At 34.8% G+C, this 12497-nt stretch overlaps 1 protein-coding gene across 1 annotated transcript in view; it reads left to right on the top strand.

The window, feature by feature from the left end:
• Positions 1 to 12497, top strand: part of SEC23A (Sec23 homolog A, COPII coat complex component) — a 62459-nt gene that overhangs the window by 48121 nt on the left and 1841 nt on the right. The window contains exons 17-19 of the mRNA XM_017530858.2: positions 2073 to 2159; positions 3951 to 4106; positions 5729 to 5794. Of these exons, the coding sequence (XP_017386347.1) occupies positions 2073 to 2159; positions 3951 to 4106; positions 5729 to 5794 (309 nt within the window). The remainder of the gene's footprint in view (positions 1 to 2072; positions 2160 to 3950; positions 4107 to 5728; positions 5795 to 12497) is intronic.

Here is a 12497-nt window from a genome sequence, read left to right as displayed (position 1 = left end):
AATTTTTTTAAATGAAAGGGAAGAGACTTTTATTTTGTCCAGCCATTTGGTTGATCAAATCCTTCAAAGCATATGATTATTCTTTATATCTTTAACAATGTCCAGAATTGATTATGATTCTGTATACTGTAGCTTATTCCAGAGTTTAGTGTCTGACAGTTATGATATTCTGTCTAAACAAAGTCTCTTGTTTTAATCTCATTTTCCTTTTTTTTTTTGAGAGCATAAAAAATAGTTGATTATAAAGATGTATGTTTAGAAGAGTGATAAAGTTATCCATTTAACCTTCTTAGCAGACTGTCCCGCTTACTCTAACCTGTTATCAAATGAACCATTTTTCCATTCTGTAGTTAAAATGGTCTGTTTTACTACTTAAAATTATATAGTTACTGTATTTGAAAATACTTTAGGAAGGTCAACATAAAGAGAATATTTACAATATCTTTTGATTAATGATCACTCATGATGCTGTTATTCACGGTTTTGTAAAAATGTGTAAAATGTTTTATTTCATTACAATAATTTTTTTGTAATTGGTCACATAGTTTCTACTTTTCTAGGAAAATAGGTATTTTTAATATGTTGACTTGGCTATATGTATTTTGGTCTTGTATTTTAAAATCAGGAATATAGTAGAAATAGCTTTTTTTTCTTCTGAGTAATATATGTGCATTGTAGACATCTGAAAAATGTAGAATAGTGTTTATAAGAAAATTGGAATCCCACTATCCCTAGTGTCTCCTGTTAAATTTCAACCTTTTGTTTTAATTCATGAATCCCATCAGCTTCATTTTCTTGGGGTTTTGCTTTTGGAGTTATCTTTTTTCTTTATTACATCATCACTTTCCGTCCACCTGGATCATTCTTATTAATATAGAAACTGTGACAACACTCATGTTTAAAAAAAGAGACAAACCCCTGCTCCCTATCGTGACTCACTTTTTTTTCTAACTGCCACCCCATTTCTCTGCTCCTGGTCACAGTTAAACTCAAAAAAGTTATTTGTTTTTAATACTTTCTCACCTTACATTGTCTTCTCAACCTATATAAGTAAGACTTTTGTCCCTAACATTATATTGAAATGGCTCTTATAAAGACCACCGATGTCCTACATCTCACCAGAGCTCTCAGCAGTATTAACCTAGTCCTCACTAGGTAAATACTGGGCTTGAAAACCTTTTGCTCTGGGCTTCTGTAACACCTACTATACCTTCCTGGTTTTCCTCTTAGTCACTATGTCTTCTCAGTCTTTTGCTAGCTTCTCCTTTTCAGACCTGTAAGTGTTGACATGCTTAAGGAATCAATCTTCTGGCTTTCCCTATCTTCAGTCTCTCTCTGTGATGTAGTCTAATCCCATTGCTTTAATGACCATCTTTGTGCATGTGACACCTAAATTTACGTCGTTCCTTCAGACCACTCTCTTTCATTTCATATGTAGAACTATTTTCCCATGTGCTCTGAATTGACTCTATCCCAGGCCTTTCCCCATTTAGGCTTAGGAGTTACTCTTGAATTCTTCTTGACTTTACTCTATTTTTAAATTGTTTGTTACTTCTGTTTAAAGAGATTCATTAGAAAATTAAAATACACTGTAAGAATCCATAATAGCAAGAGATTTTAAGTAATAAAATATAAATTTGAAATTTAGGCCATGCGTGGTGGCCTAAATTTCTAATTTAGTGCTAAGCCTGTAATCCCAGCCTTTGGGAGGCTGAAACAGGAGGTCACTTCAGTCCAGGAATTTGAGACCAGCCTAGGAAGCATAATGAGACCCCATCTCTACAAAAAAATTTTAAAAATTAGCTGGATATGGTGTTACACACCTGTAGTCCCAGCTGCTAGTCTGAGGTGGGAGGATTGCTGGAGCCTGGGAGGGTGAGGCTGCAGTGAACTGAGATCATGCCACTGCACTCCAGCCTAGGTGACAGAGCAAGACCCTGTTCCCGCTAATCCCCCCCAAAAAAAAGAAAAGAAAAAAGAAACTCGGAAAATAACCTGGAAACATCTATTTTATATTGTTAAGTAGTTTATTTTTCCTTTTTCCTCATTTCTCATTGTTTTCTTTATGTTAGCCGGTTCTTCTTGATAGCAGTAGCATTCTTGCAGATCGTATTCTTCTCATGGACACATTCTTCCAGATTTTGATTTATCATGGTGAGGTAAGATTTCAATAGCATTTAAAACTATGCATGCAAAGTCTTTTTATTTAGAAAAGGTTTTTTTTCTTCTTATTGTATGGCTAGCGTTTCATTTATGATAAACTTTGATTTCCATTTTCATAAAACATATATAAAATATGATTGTGCTTACTATAAGATTTTAGGTTTCAATTGCTATTGATCCACATGTGATTATTTTGTTCGTTTGTTCCCACACGATTGGACAAATGGTTTTTGCACAAAGCATAGTGTTGTAAAAGTAAGCACAGTGACTATATAGACATATGGCACTTTTAGGTTTTACCTGAAAATATTAAGAAGGGAAAAGTCAGCCTTTGTCAGTGGGCAGGCTTTCCTTTTATGTTATGTAATCATTAGAAGAAGCTATTTTTAAGTGTTCTACATGATCTTGAAAACTCATTTGAAGCATACATGAATTAAAATTTGTAATGTCACTTAATTGGTATGGTAAATGATTGCAGAGAGCAGAAGATTTTAGTAGCTATCAAGCTTTAACCCAGGTGTTTAGCAGACCTTGATTGATTCCTGCATTTATTCGCTCAGCCAATAGTTATGTGCTTCCTCTGGATGCTTTGGAAGATACAGATGTTCTTTTTTCACAAATCTGCTCTCAAGCTTATAGTCTAGTATTTTAGTAACTTCTGCAGATTTATTTTTTTCAGTTGCTTTAATTGTAAATGATTTTGGATTTGCACTATGGCTGGCTGTGGTGGCTCATGCCTCTAATTTCAGGATTTTGGGAAGCCAAGGCAGGAGGATTGCTTGAGCCCAGGAGTTCAGGACCAACCTGGGCATCATAGTAAGATCCCGTCTCTACAAAAAAAAATTTTTTTAAGATTTGTGTTGTAATAGTAAAGGCATTACTCAAAATATTCTTTGAAGTAGTACTACCCAGGACTTTTAAAAGATTTAATTATTATTATTTTATAAATTTTTTTTAATTGGTACCAGTTTCCAATGCCCTTTACTTATTAAGAATAATGCCTGTTTTAACCTCATTGCCTCTGTTAAAAAAAAAAAGAAAAAAGAAAAAACAACCTGTAATACTGGCAAAGCTTATTGTTTTTTGCTTTTGTTTGTTTTTATAGTGATTTTTACTTTTTCAAGCAGCTTGTTCAAGGAGAAATCAGAAATGCACATGATTGTTTTATAGCTTTATACAAAGGTATAAAGCTATAAAAGAATATGTGTTGACTGATTTCAGCTAATTTAGAAAATAAAGCAGACATAGGTTTTTAGATAATTTAATTACATGGTTTTTAGAGATTCTTACCTTAATAAATGGATTGATTCAGTTGCCCTTTTAAAGGCGTATTATCTTTATAATGTTATTATTTTTATTAAAGTTTTTATTTTTCTGTGTCTTGCCAGAAAGTACCACCATTGGTAAAGACTTCATAAGAGTAGGTCATTAATTTTGAAATCTTTTAGAACTCTTCTGTAACAAAACTCCCTCTCACATATCAGAAGCTTAGATAGATAGCTTTTAACTAACGTTCATTTGATAAGCATAGTATTTTAAAAATTTTCTGACTTATGTAAGTATTCTTTCATTTTACTTTTAAAGGAAAGTCTAATTTTACATTTTTTTACTTAAGAATATTTTCTCTACTTAAATTAGTGGTTGTAACTTTTAAAAAATTGAGGTAAATGGAATAATGGTATATAATTTTCTTAGTTTCTAGAGATTACTTTCTTTCGAAAAATCTTCTCAAGATTTTTGGATGGGCAAGAAATTTAAAGTAATTTCTTTAATTGTTTTAAAATTAGACCATAGCACAGTGGCGGAAGTCAGGATACCAGGACATGCCTGAATATGAAAATTTCCGCCACCTTCTGCAAGCCCCAGTGGATGATGCGCAGGAAATTCTTCACTCCAGATTTCCAATGCCGAGATACATTGACACTGAACATGGAGGCAGCCAGGTAAGTAGTGTTAATTTTTTTGTGTGCTTGTTTGTTGTTAGGTTTGCAGTGAGGTGTAACCTATTAGCCTTCCGAGTTTAATAGATTGCTTCACAAAGCACATAGAAAGGTAAGGAGATGGGAGGGAAAGGTATCAGTACATACTTTTTGCATTAGCTTTTGAGAGCAAAGCAGTAAGATTATTGACTAGTTACCTAAACCTGGCAGTTTCCATCATCCACGTCTCTAGCCTAGCTTCCTGAACAGGGCCAGAATGGCATTGTGGCGGTGTGTTAGCTTTGGTTGAACAAGACGATATGAGCAGCTTGGAAAGTAACTTAATGTACTTTTCTTAAAGCTGTTTATTTACTGATAAAGTCTATGAATATAACATTTGTGGTAACTTACATTTTTTCATTGTCTTCATTCTATCATTCCAGTTTTCTAGAAAATAAATTTTCATGTAATAGGAAAACACTGTGATATTATGAAAAGATTTTGTGGTTTTTAGGATTATGAGGATTATTAGATACATATACATACATACACAGTTGCTTTGAGCCCTTTAGAAGGCTAAGTTAGGTTCCTTAACATACACTCATAAAATATCTCTTCTCTTTTGTAATTCTTATGAGTTATAATAAATTAATTATGTCATTATTAGTTTGTTTTACTTTCTCTTTGAAGGCAGGGATTATGCTTTGTATTCCCTAGTGCCTACTACAGTACTATAAAATAGGTAGCAAATAACAGTAACTGTTACTCAGAAATGATTATTATTAGAGTTTCACTGTATTTTTGTGAGTTATCACGTATTGAGAATTTGCAGAGTACTTCTGCATGCCTTATCTCATTTGATCCTCACAAGAATTCTAGTGTTATTTTCATTTAACAGATAATAAAACTGAGACCTAGGTTACTTATGGCCAAGGAAACACAGTAAATGCAGGAATGGGATTTCAATCCTGGTACTCCAGGGCCAGTGCTCTTCACTGTTAGGTTAAACTGATTCCTAGAGAGTAGAAAAAGATTTTGTATGATACTGAATTTCAAAAGATGTTACTATCTGTGTTCTTCCATTATAAATTAAAAATCTCACTGGTTCTTTCATTGATGTCTCATTATGTGTATTACCATTTTCCTCTTTTATTCTGGTTATTATTTTCATGATGATAAGCCATAGTGGGTAGAAGGATGAAATGTTGGATCACTTGTCTCATAGAATCACCTGTGGGTTAAGAAAACTTAAGTGTCATAATTTTAAGCAAAAGAACATATGGATTTTCATGGCTTTTATTTTTGTCATTATTTGGGATTTTGAACTTCTGACCAAGTATTTAGTAATTTCACAATAACCTTGTCATAATTGTTGTACACATAATTTTTATATGCTGAGTTTTGGACTCAACAATATATTTGTTATTTTGGATGTATGATTTGGAGAGAAGAGGTGCATTTATTATTTATTTATAATACATAATGACCTATACATTTCAAATTCAGTTAATCTTTTAAAAATTAATTTGATAAAATTAATTTTACCAAGATGTACTAAATAAAATTGATTTAACATGATATAATTATTCAGCTGATATTGACTAAAACCACTTTTGATGGATAATATTTCTTCTTTGTTTTTTAAGGCCCGTTTCCTCCTTTCAAAAGTCAACCCTTCACAGACTCATAATAATATGTATGCCTGGGGGCAGGTAAGTATAAAAAGCAGGTCTTGAAAATTATTTCTTCGTGTATTTATTGTTTGTTATTTTAGTGAAAGCAGCATTTTTTCCTGTTTAGTAATGATTTCTGTTGGAAAAGTAATGTAAAAATAAGAGTAGAAAACAGAATTAATATTTGGTGACACCATAGAAAATAAAAAAGTGATCCTATCAAAGAGACTCCAAGTTTAGCACTATACCCTTGGGACAAAAAGCAATAAAATGTATAAGATAAGAAGTGATGACTCAAGCTTAATGCTAGGTTGTGAACCACAAAAGGCCACAATAAGCCAAGGGAGGCCAGGGACTGTAGTTGAGCAGGATGGGCAGGAACACTGCAAATCATTATTGGTATAGTTTAATTTGGTAAAAGTCCTGCTGGGTGTGGTGGCTGATGCCTGTAATCCCAGCAACTTGAGAGGCTGAGACAGGAGGATCACTTGAGGTCAGGAGTTTGAGACCAGCCTGGGCAACATAGCAAGACTCTATCTCTTTAAAAAAAAAAAGTCTTAACTTCTTGATGTAACATATCAACATTTATTGAGTGTCAATATGTTTGGGACTTTGTATTGGCACTTTAGGATGCAGTTATTACTCATGCCTTTGAAGAGCTTGTAGTCTAATATTGTAGTCTAATATTCTACTTAGATATGTATCTTATCTTAGATGCATACATACCTAAGTGGAATATAAGGCAGAATGGGATATTTGTCTTTAGAAAGCTATAAAGCATTATAAAGGTTGAAAGAGGAAGATGGAAAGAGGTCACTTGCTGGTAGCAGGAAGAGAGTGTGTAATCAGAAAAGAGCTCAGAAAAAAGGAGCATTTCATTAAAGAATGGTTACTTTAGTAATTGGAAATTGCATGAGGAAGGGAAATCTAGGTAGAGGATAGTATGGGTCATGGTAAAAGACTACATGTAGAGCTGACTAGGAGAACATAAAACAGAAATGTGTTGTGCAGCTAAAGTGTGGAGGATCTTGAATGTCAAGTTGAGGAGTGAGAAGCTGAGTATTTATGTGGTAACTAATGGCAAGTCATTGAAGGTGGACTGAGGGGCACATTTGAGTCTTAGATAGTCTAGTCGAATCTTAAGATTAAATGGAAGTAGTCTGTAGGTTGAAAGTATATTTATGAAAATAATCCAAGTGAGAGGGAATGAATGCAAGATGGTGAAAGGAATCGATTTGGAAGATATTTCATAAGTAGACTCTCAATAGGACTTGATTAGAAGTTGCAGAAAAGTAATAATTCCAGGTCATGGCAGTTATGCACAAAATCTGAATTCTGATTGGATCCTGGATTCGAGGGAGAGAATAGCTGTAAAGAACACAATAGGGAAATTTGTGAGATTTGAATATAGATCATATGTCAGATAACTAGGGGTAACAGGACTGGAGCTGAGAAAGACAGGCATATTTAGAAAGGGGATAGAATAAATTAAGAAATCTGAGAGTGATAATGTCATTGTGGTTATGTAGGAGATGTTTCTTGATCTTAGGAGATACATCATGAAGTATTTAGGGATAAAATGTCATGATGGCTTCAACTTGCAGGAGTTATTCAACAAAAAGAAGAAAAGAAAAGGAAAAATAATGTAGAAACTTAAAGCATACGTGGCAAAATGTTAACAATCTGAATTTAGACATGGTATGTGGGTGTTTATTATACCTCTTTCACAACTTTAATGTAGTCTTAAATTTTTAAAAAAATAGGTGAGGGGAAACAGGGTATTTTGGGGTTTTGAGCCTGAATGACTAGGAGAACATGTGTCAATAAATGGGATAGTGGAGATAAATTGTTTGGTTTAGATACTGAGTTTGAGGGACTCTCCAGAAGGCCTTATTGAGCCACAGTAAGATGACCATATTGCTTATGGCCATGCTGCGTAGGCTGTTGGCGATTTGGGTTTGATGGTCAGGGCAAGGATGTGAAAGTTGATTTTAGAAAGGTGATTCTTAAGTCATCACAGTAATTGCTTCTCTGAAGAGACAGTAAAGAGGTAAAGGAGAGATGAGACAAAAACTTCAGGGAGTATGAATGTTAGGAGTTTTTAGTGAATTATCAGGCAGAATGAAAAGAATACTGTGTCATAAAAGGTGACTTTATGGAAGGAAGAAGAAGGGGGTACCAAACTGACATGCCGCAGACAGTTGAAGGGGGATACAGAGTGAGAAAAGGTGCTTGGATTTGATGACTAGGAGGTTATTTGTGACCTTCTGTAAGCGACTTTAATATGGTGGTTGAATAAGAAGATAAATTTATAAGGATTTAGTGGGTGGCAAAGAAATGGCGGTCGAAAGTGTAAATGATTCTTTTGCACATTTAACCTGAGGGCAAATAGTAGGATAGACAGATGATTGTTATTAGAGTAAGGGCACAGAACTCATTTGGAGACCAAGCATAAAGAGCCAATATAGGAAAAGCAAAAGAACAGATGTTTAAGATTGTCAGGAGACAGTATGATCATAAGCACCATATGGGGGTTAAGCATTGGTAAGGAGGCAGGACATTTATTTCTGCCAGAGCAAAAGATGAGAAGAATGGTGAAGACACAAAGGTTTTTAGGTGGCGTGAAAACTCACGTTGGATAATTGCCTGTTTCTTTTCAATAATATGAGATTGTTTAGGAGTGAAAAAGTCTGGAGTTATGGACCAAAAAACTAGAAAAGATTAAAAACAGTTTTAAAGAATACAAAAATCAATGGAAGATTAGTAAAAGACTTTTGCAGCAGTGGTGAAGGCCCATTTTATTTACTAAAAATTTCTAGAGTATGCTTTCATAATGTTTTTTAACCGTGCTTTGTACTTCAGGTACCGGATCAAAGCTGCAAGACTTTGGGGGTAATGTAGGACTGTAGCTGAGAAAGGCAGGCACATTAGAAAGGGGGTAGAATAATTTCAAGCAATGTTAATTGACTAATTACGGGGTCCAGGTTAGGGAGAAGATAAATGGAACAGTAACTAAGATGAAGGTCCCTTCTCTTTGAATATAAAGGTGTTTCAAAATTTTGTCCTGTTTTCTATATGTTCGTTGTTTCTCTGGGTGATTGCATTCACCATTATGGCTTCAGCTTTCATATGACGGCTAACTTGCAAATCTCTATCTTTTGTTTGGCTTCACATTGAGCTATAGACTTGCATTTCTTTAACTGCCAGCTACGCATCATTTGAATTTCCTGTAGAAGTTTCACAGGCAGAATGGGCCAACTTGGCCTCTATTTTTGTACTCTCTTGTTTTTCCTGATTTCCTGTTTTTAGAGCACCTCACTGTTGTCTCAGTTCCCAAGATTTAGAACTTTAGTCATTTACAGTTTCTACTTTCTGCGCCTAATTACTCACAAACTTTTTCCTTATTTTCCCTATCCTTCCCTCCTTTCCATGTCTGTAGCCAAGGTCAGGCCCTTGTTACTTTTCACGTGGACTATTAGTAGTAGTATCTGCTAACGGGTCAGGTGCTTCAGTGTTTTCCTCTATTTTGGCAGTGGCCAGAATAGTCTCTCTAATGTAGTAGTCCTGAATATCAACATCTGAAACCTTACATAATCCCTTATTGAATTACAGATAAACCCTTTATACTGGTATTGAGGGTCCTTTCTAGTATGATCCAAATATCTTTTTCTACCTTTACTACTACTAAGTTATTTTAGCCAAACTAGATTCTCACTCCACTTTGAATATATTAAGCATGTTCCTTCCATCTCTGTTACTTTGTCTTATCACTACTTGTACAAATCCTAACTACCCTTCAAGGCTCACTTCAGAATTCACTGATTCCATAAAGCCCTTTTCTCTTAGCCTGTTTCCTGTTGTTTATAAGAATACTTGAAACTGGGTAACTTACAAAGAAAATAAACTTATTTCTTATAGTTACGGAGGCTGAGAAATTCAAGGTCAAGGGGTTATATCCAGCAAGGGCCGCCATCTCTGCAGAGTCATGAGGTGATGCAGGGCATCACACGATGAGGGGGCTAAGCATCATCATCTTATAAAGCCCCTTGTCCCACTCCTGTTATAACCCATTAATCCGCGCGCGCGTGTGTGTGTGTGTGTGTGTGTGTGTGTGTGTGTGTATGTGTATAAATATATAAATATATATATATTTAAAAAAAATTTTTTTTTTGAGATAGAGTCTCACTCTTTCACCCAGGCTGGAGTGCAGTGGCATGATCTTGGCTCATTGCAACCTCCACCTCCTGGGTTCAGGTTATTCTCCTGCCTCAGCCTCCCGAGTAGCTGGAATTACAGGTGTGCACCACCACACCTGGGTAATATTTTATATTTTTGGTAGAGACGGGGTTCATCATGTTGGCCAGGCTGGTCTCAAACTCCTGACCACAAGTGTTCTGCCCGCCTTGGCCTGCCAAAGTACTGGGATTACAGGCATAAGCCACCGTGCCTGGGCAAATCTATGAATAGCTTTTAAGTTTTTCATGAGGGCAGAGCGCTCATGAACTCAGTCACCTCTTAAAGGCCCCAACCTTTATACTGCCACATTGGGGATTTTCAAAATGAGCTTTGGAAGAGACGGATATTCAAACCATAGTACCGTCCTACAATTGCATGATTGACTTTGTGTAATGTCCCTGCCCTGTCATCCTTTGTCCCCCATCTGTTTCCTATGACATTGCTCCTATTAGATTGTTAGTTAATTGAGGCAATATCTGTCATTTTCATTTTTGATTTTCCATAGCATCTTAAAAATAGCATGTATGGAATACAAGAAATCTGGACAGGAGAGAGCAGAGATTAGAATATTGGAGATCTGTGGAGGTGGTTAGGAGTTAAGGAGTTTTGTGATATAGGTAAATAAATCGAATCCAAAGTCCAAAAGTCCTGGAAGATGGAGATGTTATAAGAAGTAAAGGAGATGAATCTTGGAAGGGTGGAAGGCTGGTAGTGGAAAAATGCAGACTCTGCAAGTTACCTGACTTCTTGTTGTTTTACTTCCTTGTCTATAGAGTTTAATAAAATGTGCTTGAAATGGACAGTAATACTCAGTAAATATTAGCTATTAGTTTTCACTGTTATCAATGGGAAAAAAGTCACTTCTTATGTTTAACATGGGAAAGGAAACTTACTTTAAACTCTGAAGTTTAATTGTTACTGCCTGGAAGTGGGGGCATTACAGGCATAAATAAGAGTACTCAGGTCTTTCTTAAGATTTTTATGAGTAATGATGTTAATATTTTAATAATATCTAATAGACTGAATCTGTACTGTTTATTCACTATGCTTTTAGTGCACTCTCATTTAATTAACTTTTAAGGTGGATACTAGTAACCCTATATTTCAAGAGAGGAAATTGAGGGTCATACAGATTAAGTATTTTATGCAAGATCATGTAGCTAAACTCTGGCAGGGTCTAGATTTTAACCAAGGCCTATCTGACTCCATACTCTGAATTTTTAATCATTAAGTTAATATGATGATTGCATTTAAGGGAAATAACTTAGTCACCAAGCATTTTACTAAAAATTAATGGACTCTATAACAGCTTACAGGATTTTTTGGGAGTCTGAAATCAAGGACGCTATGATAAGTATTATCCATGAACAGCCGGAAGAGGGCACCACTGCAACACTTCTTCTGTGACAGGGTACTGGAGGCCTCCGTTGCTGTAGAGCTTCGTATACTAAATAATGTAAAGCTTGTACATTTCTGTCTAACCCTGGATCTATTTTAAATAGAAAAAGGGTCCATTTAAAAAATTGAGATCAACCAACTGCTAATTTTTTATAAAATTGATTTGAGCATTGGTATTTATAATTTTAGGAGCTCTGTGTTATATAAATTAGGAAATCCATATATTTTGTCTTGAGTAGGAGAAGTGGCTCTGAGATTGGGTGACTTGAGATGGAAAGCATTAAAAGATGAAAATAAAATTAGGTACACTTACAAGAAGAAAAAAGTAGGGGCCATCAGGTTGTTATTGGTTTAGGTTACAGTTTTGAGACTTGTGATTCTCTGTCTTAGCTATGCATATAGAATAAAGAAAAGTATTTCATTATTATATTAGGTTTTTCAAAAGGAGGAATAATAAAAATACCTAAAACTTGTATGTGTACTGTAGGTACTAGGTATTGTTCTGTTTGCTTTATAGAATTTAACTTATTTAATCATTACAACAACTGTGTAAGATAGGTCTAGTTATTATCTTTGTTTTACACATGGGGAAACTGAGACATAGTTTAAGTAACTTCTTTAGCTGTATGGGTAGGAAGCGGCAGAGCCCGAATTTGAACCTAGAAATGCTGGCTCCAGACTCTATACCCTTAATCCCAGTAAGGGATTGCCTCCCTTCATTATCAAGTTTTTCAAGTTCTTTTGAATTAATATATGATAAAATTGATTTCCCTTTATTCAGGAGAGGTTATGGCACACAGGAGCTATAAGTTTTCATCTCACATTTGCCATTAGCTGAAAATTGCCTAATTTCCCTGTTTTAGGCTTTGAATATTTAGAATTAAGTATCAGAGGAAAAATTTAAAATTCAGATAAAATCTTCTAGAAATACTTTTGCTGAAGTAAAATTTCAAATTTCAAAAAGATTTCAAAATCCACTGTTAATAGATTGGGTTACCAAGGTCATTCCATCAACACAGTTTTTATTAAAATGGATAATAGGAATTTTCCCTCATTCTTGTTAGTTACTTGGGCCCTACAGAAATCAATTAAAATGACCTGAAAACTT

This window comes from Cebus imitator, unplaced genomic scaffold (assembly GCF_001604975.1).
Source record: "Cebus imitator isolate Cc_AM_T3 unplaced genomic scaffold, Cebus_imitator-1.0 Scaffold69, whole genome shotgun sequence".
In the NCBI taxonomy this organism is placed as follows: Eukaryota; Metazoa; Chordata; class Mammalia; order Primates; family Cebidae; genus Cebus; species Cebus imitator.
Note: the sequence above shows the minus strand (reverse complement) of the source record. Positions and strands in the feature narration are given on the sequence as shown.